At 32.8% G+C, this 20,412-nt stretch overlaps 1 protein-coding gene across 1 annotated transcript in view; it reads left to right on the top strand.

Annotated features, from left to right (window-relative positions):
* LOC130901880 (uncharacterized) overlaps window positions 1-20,412 on the top strand; it is a 167,319-nt gene that overhangs the window by 104,635 nt on the left and 42,272 nt on the right. The window contains exons 2-4 of the mRNA XM_057813535.1: window positions 706-834; window positions 2,965-3,052; window positions 8,465-8,550. Of these exons, the coding sequence (XP_057669518.1) occupies window positions 730-834; window positions 2,965-3,052; window positions 8,465-8,550 (279 nt within the window). The 5' untranslated portion in view covers window positions 706-729. The remainder of the gene's footprint in view (window positions 1-705; window positions 835-2,964; window positions 3,053-8,464; window positions 8,551-20,412) is intronic.

The raw sequence follows: 20,412 nt of genomic DNA, 5'->3' as shown, positions 1-20,412 counted from the left end.
CCCGTCTAGATATTATCTTATTATTAATATTGCTATTGATTTGATTTCTTCGGATATTTTAATCAGATTCATACTCTGGAAAGTCTACTTCAACAGTGATATCTTCTTCGATTTCTTCTTCTTCCTCTTCCTCTTTCTGGATGATAATAAATTGTTCAAATTTGGCTGAGTCATTGGTCTCTTCATTAAAATCACAGCAATATTTCTCTATTATACTCAACTGACCTTGGCAATTGGTTCATGTTGAAAAAAACAGTAACCCGACTTTTTCACAGCCACATTTGGTACTAAAACCTATTTGAAATTGCAAAAAATATTGAGGAGTTTTTCTAGAGCGGGAGGGAATAAAGTTTCAATCGGTTACAGAGTATTATCTATCAATAACCAACCCCAATCTTCTGGGTTCAGTTGATTGATTAGCCATGTTTGAACTTGATACTGTTGAGCTGTAGCTTTGGCATTTGGGGATAAGCAGATGAACTTTTTGAAGAATATTTTCTGTTCGAGTGACTTTTAGAATCGCGATATCTCCGGAATGGTAATACTATTCTTATGTCGTAATTGACTGGACTATATGTCCAGATAAATACCTATAAAAAGAAAATTGAGGACTACAGACAAACAAAAATATTTGGTTGAAATATATGTAACGTCTTGATTGTAAATTTTTGTTCTGTTGTTACTTTAGGAAATATTTTATTACAGATTTTCGGAATGTTGTAGTCAAAAATGAAGTCTTCGCTAATCTACAAAAATGGGCATTTCATAAATGTGGGATGCTGTAGATTACTTAATCCTAGACATGCTGCTATTACGGCCGCAATTTATACATTGGTGAGTGTAATTTATACATTGATTGTATATTGATTTCGGAGATAATTTGAAAATCCCTTTTATGTAGAATAAAAGTTCTTTTATACTAGAAAATTGAAAACGCTGGGTCATTTCAATTAAAAATATTATAACCGACGTCTTGCTAGATAATATAAGTTTCAAATATTTATTTTAGGCATTTGAAAGTCTCAAAAGATCCAATTTAATTGAAAAAAATATATATAACTTCCAAACTTGATATGTACTTGACTATAGAGAAAAAAAAATTTTACTTGAGAAAACATCTCAAAAAATCTTCTGAACTCACACCTATTCTAAGCCCGATAATAATTTTTATAACGTTAGTTATTATACAAAGTGAAGAATTTGAATCGAAAAGTATTGATTTATATAGAAACTAACTTTAGAATCTGTCTCAAAACTCATTTGGATTTGCATTCCGTTTAGAAATACCTATAAAATTGATTCATCTGTTACTATACGATCTTACTATATGTATTTCCACTTCCATTGATCTTTTTCGAAGTTTTTTTGTCTAAAAAAACTAATCATTATACATTGAAATCAGATTTATAATTTTTTATACTCCTATGTATACTGTCGACGACTCTGAATACGAAAAATGATTTTTCACGAAGATTTCCATCATTAAAATATCTACTGAATTTTTTTCGAGTTTCTCTTTAATGAAGCTCATTATACAAATCTCAGCTTGAAAAGATTAAGGATAACTTCTTTAGACATCCTATAACATCAACTTCAAAGTTTTTGGTACAATAAAGACATCAAAATTGAAATAGTTATTTTAATTAGTGCAACTCACTATAGGAGAACGGTCCCAGAAGTATCTGGTCCAAGAAAACACTCCATACACTTTTTCCACCGATATCACCTCTCCATTGTTGGAAAATCTTTGACCACCAAGCCTTTTTTTCAAATTTGGGAACAGAAAATAATCTGATAGGGATAAATCTGGTGAATATGCTGCATGATGTGAAGATTCAAACTTTAATTCATTCATTTTGGTGTGCTAATATATTGTCTTGATAGAACAACACTTTCTTCTGAGCCAAAGCAACTGTTTTTGCTTGATTTCTTCACTCAAAAGTTGCAATGAGTTTGAATAATAATCACCGTTGATAGTTTCTCCTTTTTCAAGAGAGTCGATGAAAATTATCCCACACGAATCCCAAAAAACCGACGCCGTGACCTTGCTTGCAGATAGAACGATCTTTGCTTTCTTTGGAGCTCTTCCTCCATTTTCAATCCATTGTTTCGAATATATTTTTCTTATTATTTCACAATTGTTTATATAATGACTATTTTCCATATTCAAATATCGAAAAGACGTACAAAAAATTGTTCAAATGAGGAAGGTCAGAATTACCTGGCTACATGCCAAAATAAAGCTTGAATCGCAATATCCTGATAGAATTTGAAATGAGGTGACTTCTCAAGACATATCTTTAATCCTAGTTTGCAATTACAAGGAGGAAAGTTTCTCTAGAAAGTATTTATCGATTTTCACATTAGACAGTGGTGTTAGAAGTATAATAAGATATTTAAAGTTCGATTGATCCAACAAGTAGTGAAGCCACATTTTTGTTAAGAGAGTTTAATTGTTCCTAGAAGTCTTAAATATTTTAAAACTGTTTCCAGTGAGGATGCTATACCTGTTGGTTCCATTTGTAATAATAAACGTTTTTGAAGATGCTTTAACAGGCCTTTCGCTGATAAAGCTACAACGAAGCGCAAGTCTTGGTAAGCATTGTCGTAACCAACATCAACGCATGATTAGGTATGGCCACTGCTAAATTTGTGGTGATGGATTCCTCTTGTTTAGTCTATTTGATGGATGATTGACTTAAAACCAACCCCTCGATAACAAATCGTCAATGGGATCTCAAAAGCGAGTTCTGATGCTGTATACACTTGAGGTCTGAGGGAAGGTATTAGAAGTAGACGTAAATCGAAACTTTTAACGGACTTTATGATCCAAAAATGCGACGTTCCAAAAGTTCACATTGTATATCTTAGACTTCTTCAATGTTTCATTGAATCTTTTATTATTATTCTCAGAAATTCAATAGTTGGAGTTGAGTAATCATATTGAGAACTTATCTGTTTCAGAACATCTCAATCCTTGTTGTGCTTCTGTACAGCTGGAGAATAAGCGTCAATGTTAAAAAGTATGTAACGTTAGAAGATGTTTATTATGGTAAGTGGCTCTCTTCACAATAATACAAGTATTTTTCATCCAATATTGTTTTAAGCTTATTTCAAAAATCATTTCTCTCTTTTTAGTTTCATATGCTATGAAAACGTGGTTTTTGGTTTATTTTACCACCCTGGTATAGAACATGCATCTCGTCGAAACTAGTATTGAGCAATAACGGTGAAATTAGTAAGATTGTCGAAGTGCTTGATTTGCAACTCGGAGATCGAATGGATCGTTGGTCTTAGGTATCTTAGTTCAAACGATAGTTGAAGAGGAAACAAGGTCATGAACAAAAAAACCCTTGGGGCTTGGGAAATACGTGCACAATGTACTTTTACCTTCTACATAAAGTTCTTCCTACGTTTATCAATTTTTAAGTCTGATTAAGATTGCCCTTCACGCTTTTTTAAATTGTTGTTCTGTTCAAATTCACTTGACTTTTCTCATTCAATTTTTTTCTTTTTTTTTTCACCTTTTCGTTTTTGGCAGTTATTACTGTCGTTATCTCAGGTTTATATTTCCCACTTCTCAATTTTGCAATCGTAAAATTTTTGTGGTTCCTTCTGTTAATATCTGTTATGGTCTTTGCTTTTTTTAGCACGGGTTCTCCTTTCTGATGCCACTTAATGGAATCTCTTTTGGATGTAAGATCATAATGTAACGTTTTTCTTATTATTTACACTCTTTTTAGTCGTTCTTATTTAAAACTAAACTAAACTGCGTTTACACATAACATTTATATACCTAAATAAAATTCTACAAAGTTCTAGAACGAAAGAAACAAAAGAAATAAATAAATAGACTTTCCTAGGAATTATTTGGAAAGGAAACATCATTTATATAACACAGATGAAAGGCGCCACGCGAATTCGTCAAATTTCATAACTTCATTGTAGCCGGACAGGGCCGGCGTAAGAAACCGTTTTGCGAGCTTGTTCATTAGATTACCTCCTCCTTAGATGGAAGTTTCTCCTGGAACTCATGAATAGCCGCAACTTGATCCATTTCTGCACATTCCGGTTATATAGAAATAACGGGGTACCGTCTTCATAAGTACTTATGATGAGTTGGATGGGGCGTAGTTTAATAACAAATTACAATTAATCAGATTACAATTTCTTTTTCGTCGCAACGAAGTTCTAAAAATTCTATTCGACGCTGCTTTTGTACTGAGCTTACTTTTGTAATATTCAAATGCTCATGTAGAATTGTTAGAACACTTGTTCTGGAAATACTGGTCTGTGGTGCAATTTCTTTTGTTATTAGGCGCCGGTGAGCTTTAGTCAAAAAAGTGCGGAGCTCAATTTAAGACAAAAATGAATATTTTTGTTAATTCACTCTATTTACTATATGAGGTCGAAAAATAATTGACCGTACTACCAATACGATGTGAAAAGTTTTGACTCTTTATTATGATATTAAGCATGAACCTCAGGACTGCAGTAACGAGTGCAATGCATGTTTTTTCATTTTCAAATCAAATCAAATGAACTAATTAATCAATACCAAACGTGATTATAATAAATTGAATTATAGTATGTAACTCAGAAACTAATAATTAGCTGATTGCTTCTGTCATTTTCTATGTGAAACTTTGTTACAAATAACAATTTGTCAGTCCAAGTTTGAATGTACGATATTAAAGTTCTCTATAAAACGTTTATATTTCCAACGTGACGAGAAAGCATACTTTTCTTTAGAATTATATGACACTTTGGAATGAGATTTAGAAAGCAAAAGTTCAAATAAGAAACGTATGGAATATGAGATGGAAAAGTCTTACTAGAATGTGTTACAAATCATTCTTTATGATTGAAAGTAAAATCATGCTTGCGACGATTCTATAAAGTTATCTTTTCGAAATTGTGCTCTAATTTGTTATCTTAGTTGGACGAAAAAGAATGAAATCTCAAAATCACTTGCAATACAGATTTTCGTAAAATTCTGGAATAGAATTACCACACTTTGATTTATCATACTGTTTACTTATGTGGTTATTGGGAAATAAGAAACATATCTCAATGAACGATTTCAACAATTCATAAAACAATACCCTTCTGATGATGTGGCTGATTGTTTGTGAGAGTTTACCCGAAATAAAAACAGCTACATCGTCAGCATAAGCTATTGTTTTGAATCGTTTTCCTTCTAGATCTGCTAGAATCTTATAAATCACTATTGATTATAATAAGGGCGTTCCTCTAGTAATTATTTTCCTAGTCTTGGGTAATCCTATTCAATTGCATCCAATTTCGGCTCTGTTCTAAGGTTGTTGAAGGCTCTTTTTATATCAGGGAAGGCCCCCAGGTGAAATGTCTCACTTCCAATGATTTTTCGATCAATTTCGTTATTTCATGCAGTGTTTACTCAACTAACTTACTTTTTCTATACGCGTGTTGAGTTTTGCAATCTGTTTCTATGTTGTTTCTGTTTCTAATTTTTTTTATATGCGAATAGCTTTTCTATCGTTTTCGGAGAGGAAGAAGAAAGGCTTATCCGCGTAAAGTCTCCTGGTATTGTGTTACCTGGTTTACCTGCCTTAAGTATAATTTCAAGCTTTGTAGGAAAATCACCTCAATCTCATTAAATATGTACCCCATGAGTTTTTCTAATATAATTGGTATCAATTCATCTTGATCTGTTGCTCGTTCCTTCTCTAGTATCGGAAAGCATTTTCCTGTACCTTCACTCAAGGATGGGCTCTATTACCTTGCCCGTAGCCGTTTATTCAGTTGCTGAAGGTGAGGAAACTGATTCACTCCAGCTTTATTTCCATTCATTAAGAATTCCTTCGAGTACGGAGTTCTTTCTGTGGACGCAGCTGGTATCATGTGAAGAACGCATTCCTTTTCCAAAGCTAAGGTAGCGGGTAGAAGATATATATTTCCAAAAAAAGTACAGACAGACGCTTCTCAACACTTTCAAACAGTTAGTTTGAGTTATCTTGGTATTAAAATCGATTTAGAAATTCAGTATACTGATGTTAAAGTTATTTATCTGATACAAGTGATCTCTTGGGAAAGCGAATTCAAGATAGTTATAAATGAGCGGCTTCATAGTTGGCGTGTACTATACACAGTTTATTCTTCTGTGTGATATAATTGTTTCAATTTCTCCATTAAATAATTTACGAGTATTATTATTACACAGATACATGTTTGTACATACAGACTCAGGAAACACTCTAAAAAAATCAGCGTACCTCCGGCAACGCTCTTAAGTCTGGCAACGCTTAGGGAAAAAATAGAAACGAGGAATGTTTGTGCTTAGTACAGTTTTGTCTGCCAGAATGGATAACCGATACAAATTCACTCTTCAAGAAACAGTTTTCTTGTTACATCGCATTTGAATACGAATGCGGATTACGAAACTATATTCAACAACAAGTTCCATCTGACTATTACTCAATCGTTCGAGAGTATGGAAGACGTACCAGATATTCTTAAAAACGGGCTCTGTTGTCGACGCGCCGCGCCGCATTAGTTGAGCAGCCAAAACAATTCACAATGCAGCTAACGGGAGAACTTTAAATATCCGATCGTTATTAACGAAGAATGCTGAAACGCATGCACTATCGAGTCCTCTTCTCCACGCATTTTACGAGGATGATTTCGACCGTAGATTGGAATTTTTCAGGATGATCCGCAGTTTCAGCATTCCATTTTGTGGTCATATGAAGTCACCTTTAAGCTGAACGATACGGTTTATCGGCATTCCTGCGTGTACTGAAACCTCACGTCTTCATTGAAGAAGAGTTAAACTTGCCTGAGGTGTGTATGGGAGATCTAGTGGGTACGCACTTTTTCGAGGATCCCGTGACGGGTCAAATTGATTGGAATAGTTCGAAGATTTATTTGGGCAAATGGACAACGATTCAACACGCGAGAATATCCGTTATTTCATGCAGGATAGATCCGTGAACATGTGACCTGACACCCTACGATTTCTTTCTGTGGCGCCTCCTCCAGCACTTTCGTTTTTCCAAGATGACCACGTGCTCCACTGGATCTCCGAGCTGCAATTGAAGAAGAATTTGAAACACGTACAGTTTAACAGGCTTCGCTGGACATGCCTCCATGTAATTTCTCTTAATAAATGGATTTTGACGCTGCATTGTTTTCACTTTATCGCAAATTGCCTGACTTATGTCGAGCTCTGTATATACGTATTCAAAAGATATAACAAATTATAACAAAAATCTCTTCAAATGTCAAACGAACACTGCGACTATTCAAGTTTTACGGTAGTTATACGTTATTACACAAACAGCTGCACTCTTCAGTATTAACTTGATACTTTTGGGAATTAAAACAAAGAGCAGTAACTCTACCTAGCTGCATATATCCACTTAACTGAAATGAGCTTGAACCTTTTTCATTAAAATACGTTTCTCTCGAAAACTTTGACAACAATGTAGAGCTTATTTCTCAAATGGTTTTGGGTTTGATTATTAAATTAAACTTTAATACAGAGGATCATTTAAATTTTGATGATATTAGAGAATATAAAGATAGTAAAACAAAGTTTGATATTGGGTGTTATAGAGTTGATGGTTGGTTACTAATAAAACTAAAATATCCATCCTTTAGGAAACATATCCTTTGGACTCATGATCTGAATGTTCGGAAACTAACCCCGATCACGTTCATTGTTGTTCGAAAAAAAAATAGTGCAAGAACCAGTGCAAAAGGAAGCGTCTTTGTGAGCTTTGCTGCTATGACCAAGAAAGTTTAAGGAGAATCCATGGAGTAGCATCTAACAGAAGGAATCGTGAACGCGACACATAACTCCGAATTATTGAGGCAGTTGCGTCAAAAAATTATCGATAAGAGGCGAGGCAAAACCAGTTGAGACGTGTGCTTGATTCATGATAATTCTTCAATCTACACTGGTTCGCTTTCCAAAGGTACTGGACACGAGTGGGGCTCACAGAATTTGAATTCAACACTCACCATTTAACCTTGATCTGACCTCGTCTGAATATTTTTTGTTTGCAAAGCTGAAGGCCGAACTAAGAAGTACAAGATTTAGTTTAGTCAGTTGTTTTATTTATGACTTTTCTGTCCATGTTTGGCTAAGAATTCATGGACCGCACTAAGTAATTTGATATTAGTTTGATGAGTTATTATCTGTTTAATACTTTAATATACCTTTCTCTTAGTTTATATGGACTTTGATGATACCTCATTAATTATTTTTTCGAGATTTGTTCACAGAAAATAAAGGATTAATCAATAATCTAATCTTCAACTAGGTGAAAATGAATTTGGGAAGGGAGGAAGTTGTTTTCTGTTATTTATTTATTCTGTTAAATCATTACCAATCTTTCCAAATGATGATGATTACTTTTTATGAAATATTAGTAAACATCTCATTATTTATGTTAAAATTATAATTTCTTTTATTTTTCAGGTGTTCAAATTGCTTATCTGGCGATAATAGGAACACAACTCTTCATGATTCTTCTTAGCATATTATTATTATACGGAATATACAGAGTAAGTCGAAATATTGTTCAATCTTCACTCAATCACCTCATTGATCTGGCGATTTTCTTTGGAAAATTTCTCCGAAAATTGCAAGAAGATATTATTAAATATCAATCGCTTTCAAACCATTGTTAACAAACAAATTCAATATACAATTATTAATCCCCATAATAATTCATTTGAGAATAGATATGAATCAATATGAATAACTGACTTGACTTGTGATGTCCCAGCTGTCTTAGGAGAAAAAATGAGACAATTTTGGTGCACTTCCTTTTTTTAAACAGCTGAAATGGAATATTTTTTCACAACTGCTATTAAAAATGTCACTTCCAATGAAAACCAACAGTGTTAGAAGTGATTGTTTACGTAAAAATATGTTAAAGATATTTTTAACCCAGTATTAACAAATAAAATTATATAAATAATTATTTACGGAATTTGTATTATGAATATTGTATTATGAATATTTACAATCATCTTTTATGAACATTGATATTAATCGTACAACTACTATAATTCTTAACATTGCGAAGCAAGAAATTACTAGAGTTACCAGTACCATCATAACTATAGTCCAGTTCCCAGAGGAACAACTTTTGGTAACCGAAAAACCTCGAAATTTTCTGACATTTTCCGGTTTTTTCGCAATATCTCGAAAAGGAGTGGTTCTACCGAAAAAGTCTCTTTACAAAGTTGTAGAGCATTAAATTCCCTACAAATTTTATACTCAATTATTTCTTCTACTACCAAGAGGGAGCGAGCTACAGCATCTCAAAGATGGACCATTTTTCTCAAAATGGTAAAAAAGCCAAGTAACGCCTTCTTTTGTGTGTGTTATTGGGACCCATGCTTTCTTTGATTCTATTTTTGACTTAGGTTTTTGACGAATAAGGCTCTCCAACCCCCCCCCCCCCCATTGATATTATGACTAGGAATGAGTAGGCATATCGAATCCCTCACAGTCCAATGCAATGTGAAAAAAAGCACTCCAACCTATTCGGCGAGCTTTTGCATTGTTTCTAAGCTTCATCGGGGCTTAAAGTCAATAGTGAAACAAAACTATGGTGCTTAGCAGAAAATTCGAAAAATTAATCACCAAATAAAGGAATAAAGGAGACAAGAGAGTGAGAAAACATGTGTATGGAAAAAACTTTTATTAAACAAGTGAAGTATTAGAATTAAAACATTGAAAAATTGACCAATGAAAATATTTTTTTCCATTTGCTTAAAAATTATTTGTAATAACTAGGGCTTTGTTCTCTGAAGCAGGTTGTATGAGAAAAGGAACTAAATCCTCTCTCTACACAGCATTCACACCAATAAACTGTGAAAACGTATTGGAAAAGAAACCATTTACTGTTGTGGATGGTGACTACCTACTCCATAAAGGCAGGTTTGGCAGAAACACGCCATATCACGCCAAGTTACTGCTCATTTCTGACGAGGCATTACGGATCTGAGGTAGCAGTTATTTTTGATGGGTCTGGCGCAAAGAGCGCTGAAAGATTACGTCGGACTCAGATCCACACTTCTCCTGATGTGATCTTAGACAAAACCACAATCAACGTAGCTGCTAAAGTTTCTGTCGAACGTCGAAAACTTCGAGGGTTTTCGGCTACCAAAAGCTCTACCGAACCCAGATTTAGTTACATTTTTTAGTATTTTACTATTTATACCAATTAAAACGAGATAAAAAATAAAATCTTCTACCCCACCTTTTGTAAGGAGAACCCCTTTATTGGTCTCTAGGAACTGGATTACTAGTAGAAACCAGAAATGAAATATTTTCTATAAGAAATAGAATGAGCCTTCGTCTACTGACGTAGACTTCGACTTACCATGTTTTTTTACCATTTACCATGTAACAGTAATCTGTATTTTCCTTTGATGTAACTTCCTAATAATACAGAAAAAACGATTGATTACTATTCTTTGTTGTTTTTAGAAGTTGTATAACTAATGATTTATTTGTTATTTCGATATCTTTCACTAATAAATTGTATAATTTTTCACGCCAACTTTTTCTAAATAATTCGAACATTTGCAATATTATATATATATATTAATCGGGTTAAAACGTTCTTCGCCGTCTTCCGATTCCCAGTTTCCATTTTTCTCGATCTTCCCAAAGATCTTCTTCCAATCCTCTCTCTCGAATATCCTTCTCGTTACCTTCTCTCCAGCTTAATCTTGGTCTTCCTCTTTTTCTTCTTCCTTGTGGTGCCCAATTTAAAATTTGTTTGGGTATGCGGTCTTCAGGCATTCTTTGGACATGTCCGTACCATCTTAACTGATTCACCCTAATGTCTTCCGTAATCGTATGTTGCACTTTCATGATCTCCCTGATTCTGTCGTTTCTTATTTTTGCCAGTCTTGATATTCCTGCCGCGCGTCTCCAATAATCCATTTCTGTGGCTTCAAGCATTTTGACTGTTTTTTCTTTTAGAGGCCAGACTTCGCTACTATATGTTGTTATACTTTTTATTATGCTATTCTATATTCGATGTTTGTTTTCCTTGGATATTTGTTTGTCCCACAATACACTATTTAGTTGTCTTATTGCTTGTCTTCCTTGGTTATTTCTTTGTGTTATTGCTTCATCTAATCTTCCATCATTAGTGATGATCATGCCTAGGTATTTGTATTTTGTACAATGACTTATTTTTTGTTGTGTTTCTTCAAGTATTAAATTTTGTTGTTGCAATATTAACCATCAAGTTTTTCTCACCTGGTGTCACGTTTATTAACATTTAAACTTATTCTTGTGTTAGAATTATTCTCACTTGTCCGTTTTAATATGATATCACCTTGAAATATTTACTAACATCAACAAAAAAGGCGTTTAACTTTCTCATTGGAAATTTGCTTCACAAAGTTGATGTAAGTGTGCTAAGGAAACAGATCCACCGAAATTTCCCTTCTACGTTTTTCAAATCTCAACAGGCCAGCAAATTGTGATTTTTTGAATATTAGAATGCATTTTGAGGTTCAAGGTCATTACAAATTCATTTATTTTATCATCAAAATAGGGTAGTTGTACAAAAAACATTGTATAACACTTGTTTTTAGAATATTAATTAATAATTACTAAAAAATATCTTCAAACATTAATTGGACAATGACAAGGTGGGTACACTCATACAGACCTTTTATTATTAACCTACTTTTTATGTTCTGCTTTAATCTATCAGAATAGTTGCCAAAAAACTTATTAATTACGAACTTATCAGTGGACCATTTCAATTTTTGTTTTGTTTTTTCATATCGTGTTAATCCCTCTATCAACCACAATTTTCCAAACTCAAACACCACTACCCAAGTTTTTATACAACATTTGGTAGTCTTTCTCATTATTGGTTTTCTCCCTACGTAGGGAGGAATGTCCATGTTGCAAAAAATTATTTGCTTTAATTTGCTGAAAAGCAAACCTCCGCTTGTGACTTTTTTCATGTTATATGAAAAAACTGAGTCTAAGGCCGCTCAGTTGATAGAAGCAGAGATTACACTGTAATTTATTTACGTATCTGATTGCTTGTTTTACTTTGAACGTTGGTAGTAATTAATTTAACCGAACGTCCAAATATTTTACAAACAACTACCAAAAAAAAATTGTTTTTCTAGTTTCGTTGATTTAATTTGATAATTTATGCGATACTATGTTGGTTTTGCATTGAAACTTATTTAATTGAATAAAATTTGAGAGTGCTTTATATAAAAAAACCGGTTCCGTAAATTCAATCCCTTTCGTTTTTTGTTTCACGAAATACAACGAATGATATCTGCTTTAAAAAGTAGTAATTATGTGATTCAACAGAATATAATCAATTGAACTTATGGAGATTCGAAATATTTCTGTGATTGGCTATAAATATTATAGGGTGTGTCGTTCATTTATTATATCAGACATTTCATTTATGAACGTGTTATCTATCCCACCTACTTTTATCTAATAACTTTCAATTATATATATATTCCTTCAATTTCTTATTTTTTAGACCTTTGATATATTAGTTTTAAAATTAGTTTTTTTAATAATAAGTTTGAGAGATTGATAAAAAATTGACGTTTCGACTCATTTGACATTTCGACATATTTGACATTTCGACATATTTGACATTTGACAACCAACTAATCAATTGATCCATCAGACAAAGAGTGCATCCTTCTATCTTTGTGACGATTATCGCTACATGCTTGACAACTTTTTTTACTTCGGTGATTCATTGTGATAGTGACATCTCAAGTTATGTGCTCTTTTTTTGATCTTTTGTGATAGTCACAGTGTAATGCTAACATGGAAGAATTTTGCAACAAGCTGAAACAGCAAAAGTGTTTGCGCAGCAGTTGTTAGACATTGGAAATAAAGTCGCAGTGGACACCTCGACCGGATTCATCACATTACCCACAGATTTCTGTCCCAAAAGAGAAGCTTATTCGTAATGTTTTCCCAGATATAGCGTAATAACCAAAATTGGCTGGGTGAACGAGTAATATTGGTGGCGAAAAATAAAGATGTCGAGGATCTCAATTTACGAAATTATGAATTTTCTTCTGGTACAGTTGGTTTCCTTCAAATCAGTCTTTGAATTCAATGAAATTGCTTGGATTTTCACCGAACTATTCGCAATTAAAAGTAGGATCAGTTTTTATCATGCATTAATAACATCGATTGTGCAATGGAACAGGACTGGCTGTGAAAAAGGTGATGAATAACGTTATTGAGGTAACAATCATAAAGAGAAAATACAGAGAGGATGTCTTGATCCTGCGTATACCGATGATTCCAGCGTTTACAACTTCCGGTACGTCTGGCCTTTGCGATGACCATAAATAAATCGCAGTCGTTGAAAGTTTTAAGCAACATCATGTGTCATTAATCGAAAATAATAATAAAACTTCATTCATATCGAGCATTTTTTTATTTGTTTTGTTTCGAATTGATTTTGTACAAAAGTTTAGGTCTAAAGGTAGACACCCAATTCTTAAGAGAGTTTTACTACTTAGTAGACAATGAAAAAGCGTTTTAAAAACATTTATAACAAGTCTGATAATTTCAAATGATGTTTAAAAACTGATAAAATTTCTTGAATGATCGTGATTAATTGTTAAAATTGCTCTTCCATAGTCTTAACAGTGTTTGTGAACACATAGTATATGAATGTAGTTTCTCACCATTTTGTGTACGATGCACGAATTCACCGGGTATAGAAATTCATTTTAAAAGGTTTTTATCTCGGGAATTTCATGAGATTCTCTCAGTGTTTGCTTGAATCTCAAGAGGAGTCCTTTTGAAAAACTACGTCGTAAGCGATAATCAGGATATATACAGCATTCTTTATAACACCGTCGGTGTTCATCTGTTTCGGGCAGACATGAAAAATGTTGATTTGAAATTCCCTTTTTTCCTCGTTTCATTTCAAGCACAATACTTGCACCATCTAGATTGATGTAATGATAGAGAAAAAGTGAGAATCACGCATTTAACGTCAAGTTAAATGTCAGAATATGAGCTTGTATGATTTGAGAAAATACCTTTGAATGTGCTCACATTTATTCAACTACTTAGAGTTTCATTTGAAATGGAAATGTGCTTCACTATGACTTTTGTATATTGTCATTTATGTGTTTGGGTTAATTTTCTCTGACCAAAGCAATGAGTTCCCAATTTGTGTACCTGTTTATTAAATTGTAAAATTGAAAATTCTAAAAGTAGCTTCATCATTTTTACAGAGCCCCGATAAAATTTCGTATAATTCGAGACGTTTACTTGAAACCTAACAAATAATAAAAAACCATTTGAATTAAAAGTTCTAATTTCTCTTATTATTAAAATAATTTTTTAACTATACATCCCACAAAAATTATCACATAACATATCGAAATTTTATCATTATTACGGATTAAAACATCAATAGATACGCCTTTTCCAACATTTATTTTATATCAGTTCAATCTACAGAGTACAAAAAGTTTGATTTACCAAAACATAGAAAATACCAGAAAAATTGTACAAACTAAAACCAGTCAATAAATTTCTCATTACAGCTTCCATTCGTCTTGGAAGGCTTCTAAACAGGTTCTGGACTTATCCTTGTGGTATGTTTTCCCAGAAATTAAAAAGAACATTTTGAAGATCATCTAGCGTTCTTATTTGTGTCGAATGTTGCTGAATTTGCCATCCTAGATGGTCCCAGACATGCTCTATTGGGTTAAGGTCCGGGCTACGTGCAGGCCAATTCAAGATGGGTATCTCGACCTCTTCTAAGTACTGCCGAACCACTCTAGCAGCGTGTGGACGAGCGTTATCGTGCATTAGCACAGAGTTGTCACCGATATGGGGCATACATGGGGTTCTAGGATAATGGTTATGTACCTGTCAGCATTTAGTGTTCCGTCATTCACTGGTACCAACTCCGTGCGACCCTCGAAATAAATTTCCATGATAAGAAACCAGAAATATCTATTAGGTTCATGCATACACAGATTGTTCCAAAAAACTAAAATTAAGTATTGAAAATATCCTAAAATACAAGAGATGCGATAATTTTTGTGGTCTGTATAATAAAAAATTAGTCAAAAATATTTTCATCTGGTTCGGTTTTTGGGCACTATATTTTTAAAAACTTTCAAAAATTTCTAGCAGCTACTCTCCATCACTCATTCAATCCTTTATTTACTATAATTAAAGTGCAAGTCACATCTTCAATTAATTTGGCGAAGGAAACGAATAGAATCCAACAAACTTTGTTTGGTCAAATTTTAAGACATTGTTCTCGAATAGGAAGCTGAAACTTCTTCTAATAATTTCATATTAATGTGGTGCTTAAAGATTTTCAACTTCCTTTTTCATAACAAGCTTGTGGCGTCTTACTCGATCAGAAAAATTATATTAGTTTGATGAAGTTTGTAGATTCATCGAGGAATCACTTTGGCTTTACGTCCACTGTGCACCTACACCTAGAAAATATTTTGTACATCTCATTGTTCTGCTTTCAAAATAGTTTAATTTTCTGGGGTTTTTATGTCCTTCTGCCCCCAATAACATTAAACTTGGATTGAATAAAAACTTTGTAAAGGCTACGGATGAAAATGGTGAAGGATTCAAATACCTTAGAGAAATCTTTCCCCAGTTGAGTGATTCCAAATTAAAGTAAAATGTTTTTATTGGGCCATGAATAAGAAAATTGCTGGACTATGACAATTTTGCAAAAAAGCTCATCAGACAGTAGCTTAAAGCATGGAAGGCATAGTGAGGGGATTTTTAGGCAACTTCTAAACGCCTACGAATCTCTTGGTGCTCAAATGTCATTTAAATTCACTTCCTCCATTCCCATCTGATATTTTTTTCCGAATATTTAGGAACTGTGGGTGATAAGGAAGGTCAAAGGTTCCACCAAGATATTAGAAGAATGGAAATTCGGTTTCAAGGACGATGGGATTCGGTCATGATGGGTGATTACTGTTGGTCGTTGAAAAGAGAAAGTGCAACCCCTCATAAGAGTAAAAAGTAGAACTAATTGATATTTAAAGTGATTTTTTTTAAGTTTTTGTTTTTAATAGATGTGAGGCATGTTTATTAGATGTAAACTATAAAAGTTGTCAATAAATACGATTTAAAAAACGTGAAACTTTTTTTTATAAATATTAAATATTTTACCAATGAATATGGTTCTATGAATTTAACTTTTAAAGTTCCATTTTATCAAAATATGCTATTCATTCTTGTGTTACTACAACTAATTTTTTGTCCACCAATGATTATAAATGGGGTTGGCTATTTTTAGTTATCCCTTACTCAAAGCTGCTGTTAAATTATATTATGAATATTATTCATAGATCGATTCATTATTTGAAAAAAGGGGTGTATATATTGGAGCATTTATGAAATTTTTATGAAAAATTTATAGCGTTCAATATTCCATACATATTCATTTTATGATAACGAATAATTTGTACGGATCCTTCTATTTATTCAATTAATAACTACGCATCAATTTCGAATTTGATTATACGTATAGTTCCATCAATTATGAAAATTGTGGTATATACTTGCAATGAAACGTGAAAATAACTAACTGACTGAATCTATCTTTCATTTATTGATATATAAAAATGACGAATACGGTTCACAGTAAAATTCAACGCGAAATATTTTGATCGCTTTTTTGTCGAATCAGAGATAATCTTATTTCACAGAAATAAGAAAGAAGCTTGGTGTTATTTTATTGATTAACATGTAAGGTAGCAGTCAACTGTAAAATCTAACCATCCCAAAATTATTGTTCAGTTATATGTGAAATTCCCCCATTGATTTTCATCAAGGTCCGTGCTGAAAGCGTCTCCAATTCATTCCGATTCAAATACGAAAATCGATGGCATTTTAAGCCAATAAAAATTTCTATCTTCCCACCTTTCCACCCTGAAAAGATAATTGGCAATCCAGATCTATATTCTTTTCCATTTAAAAATCTTTAAAATTTAAAAATTTTTAATTATTGAGCAACAATTCGACGATTTTGTTAATCAAAACAAGTATCATTTCTTCATCATTTCTCAAAAAAGAACCCAAACCCAGTGAAAATAACAATACGGATCATACGTAGAGATTGAGTTCAAAGTCAAAGTTCGTGAACACGTTTTTGAGTTTCATGAATGAAACTCAAAAACTTTTTTATCTGGCACTTGATTTTCGCATAACTTGTCATCATATGAGTTTTTTGCTCTATTGCAATTGCTATAATAAACGCACTAATTTTTGAATAGAGAATAATGAGAGTTTGCACTATAGGACAAGCATATCCCATCTAAATTCGACGTAGATACTAACTGTGGAGTAGGTTTGAAATAATTCCATTTTTATTGGTAAACTTAGCATCCGAAAATTTGATTTTGAGTCCAATATCACTTCTGCAATAATCATCACACAATTTCTGTTTCTTGCAATATGCCATTCAGCTTATTAAGTTTTTCTCCAAACATTATAAATATTCCTTTGGTCACGTATTGTGGTACTGTAGTCACTTCGGATTTATTTATTCTAGCATATGAGTTTTTGAAGAAAATGAAAAAAAAATCATTTATTTTAACGGGGAAGTTACTTTTTTTCACTGCTTCTTTCTCTATTAATTCATTTAGTCTCTTCAATAAGAGTTATGAGTTAAACTTTATTATCATTATGAATTAGATTCGAAGAAAGATCTGTGATTAGCAGCGTATTTCCTAGATATTCGCCATCTCACTATTTTCTCATTTCTACCTTAAATTACCACCCCGATGTGAATATACCCCGAGTTTTGTGTCTCAATGTTTCTAAAACTAAAGTTAAATCGTATAAAAATCCATTGCAGCCTTTTTTATTGACGTCGTTGAATCTGTAAAATTCTTAGGGCTTGTTGTGGACAATTCTTTATCCGAAAAATTAATTTCGTGTTTTGCGCTAAAATCAGTTTCCAAAGAACTGAACTCAGCCACTTCTATAGCAGTTTATTAAGCCCTTATTGGGTCGCATCTCCGATATGTCCCTTCCTTATGAGGTACGTGTGATACGACTCAAATTTAAACTACAACAAAGAGTTGCTAGATATTTACTCAGTCTAAATTACAAAGCACACTACTGGGACTTCTTTAAAATATTAAAAATATTGATTCTTCCTTTCTTTATTTATTTTTGAATCCGTTTGCCTATTTTAGAAAGGTCTTTGGAACATAGAAACGCGGAGCACGACTTTCACTTACCTATCCCACGTTGAGAAATATTTGAAGGCTCAATACTTTACAATGCACAAAAAAGCATAATAATTTACTTTCATTTTAGTAATAATTTTTATTTCCTAGCATGCTACGCACTGATTTAATATTGATGTTTTTTACTACAAATTATTATCAATTTTAGAATTTCAGTATAGTTAATTTTCACCTTTACATTTTTAAATTTAATTTTGTTATTCATTATAGTTTCCTTCTGTATACTTGATATTTAGATTTTATTTAATTTTTGTCTTTATTTAGTTATTCGTATGTTTGTTTCTCAGTTTTTTACAAGATTTTGTCTACAAATTGTAAACAATTTTTCAACAATAAATTTCATAATAATTTATACTTTACGTTTCATTCCATTACCTAAGTAATTAATTTTTGGTGTTAGTAATTTATGGTAGTTTTATGTCATAAACGAAGGACGTATTTCCACTAATAACTTCTGTATATATTCATTAACTTCAGGTACACCCTAAAATCTAATGTCCTCTAAAATAATGTGTGTTTTATTACCACAAATACATTCAGTCACGGAGTAAAATAAACCTTATGAACAGACGTTATCCCATAACGCAAATCTCGTTTATATAAAATTTTAACAGCCAGGATACGCAGTTAACACAAAGACTAGAATGAAACGTTCCTAACTTGAAAATTATTTCCGCTAGAGCGTAGACAACTGAAATTGTATCCGAAATAGTCGTATCCAGCGACCCGAAATTGGCATCCCTTCCTCTCGTATATCACTACCCAGACAATTTCGCCGATCTCCGCGTCCTTTAATGAAAGAATACGACTAGTGACGGATATAGGGGAACAGTGGAAAGTCTTCGATATCTATAGTGTATTTTCGCTTTTCATTAGAGAACACTTCTGATGGGATAGCTTTAATTGATACAAAATGGGCTTTTAACTTTTTTAGTATAATTGGAAAGTCAATAACTTTATTTAAAAGAAAGATCGGCTTTTTTATTAAAAAAATCGCATCAATCGTATACTGATTATTAACGATTGAGTGAAAAGTGTTTCACCTACAGCAGAAGTGTCAAACTCAATTTTGCAGAGGTCCATATATTAAATTTAGAATTCGTAGCCGGACCAGATCGAAAATTAAAATTATAAAAGATGGTAGGTAATTATGATGAGCTCGAGGAACCAGTTACATGACTTTCAAAAAGGAGAAAACTTAATTTGTTTAGATATGACCTAATTCTAGCATAGATTGGGGGCTGGATTTTCCTTTGACTGCATAGAGAAAGCTCAAATATATGGTTCCCCTGATTCGCAGTGAAGACTTTCCACTGGTGTTGTTTTGGATACACCTGTTATCAAACGTAATTATGGATAAAAGCCTGAGAAGAGATTTTTAAAATGTTTTTCTATAAAGTTCGACTTAAATATTCACCTATTCTTTTCTCTAAAACATTTTCAATCCATCTTCTTCCCTTTTTTCTATTTATTTTTTTATGTTTCTTTTTACTGGTATGAATGGTTATTAAGTCTTCCGAAACCTTATCTCCCGTCGACTTCCACTTTTTTCTGCACACGACAATGTTTTCTCTGAGTGTTTCACGCATTTCAATTCCTTGTCCTTTTACAAAATTTCACGAGAAAGTTCGGATCAATTTCAAAAATTTCAAAAGCGTCTCTTACATCAGAAGCTGATTTTATATGGAATGACAGTTTTCTTGAAATATTATTTGGCTGTAACTGGTAAAGATCTCGTGCTGAAATTATTGGTTAGGATTTTAAAAAATTATGTAGATCATTGAAGTTGAACAATGATATTTAGTTCTGAGACTGGTCTCTGGAAATAAGAATTACACTCATTCAATCAGCATGGTTTATATTACGTTCTTGCGAGATAAAATTTGATTGGAAAATTTTTTAAATCATTTATGACGATTTTGGAGTCTAGAAATGTTTCTGAAGACGCATTCATAGGGATGGAATTTGTCAATCATTGCATGGTACTAGATTTGAAAAAAAATAGTCAGATATTAGAAATGATTGTATTATTCGAAATTATGAAATTATTTGATGATTTTGGAAGTTTGATGGAGGATTTTCAAACGTTACTTGATACTTTTGCTCCGAGCTAGGTCCAGGAGG

Source organism: Diorhabda carinulata, chromosome X (assembly GCF_026250575.1).
Source record: "Diorhabda carinulata isolate Delta chromosome X, icDioCari1.1, whole genome shotgun sequence".
In the NCBI taxonomy this organism is placed as follows: Eukaryota; Metazoa; Arthropoda; class Insecta; order Coleoptera; family Chrysomelidae; genus Diorhabda; species Diorhabda carinulata.
The sequence above is the reverse complement of the archived record's forward strand: the minus strand, read 5'-3'. Positions and strand labels throughout refer to the sequence as shown.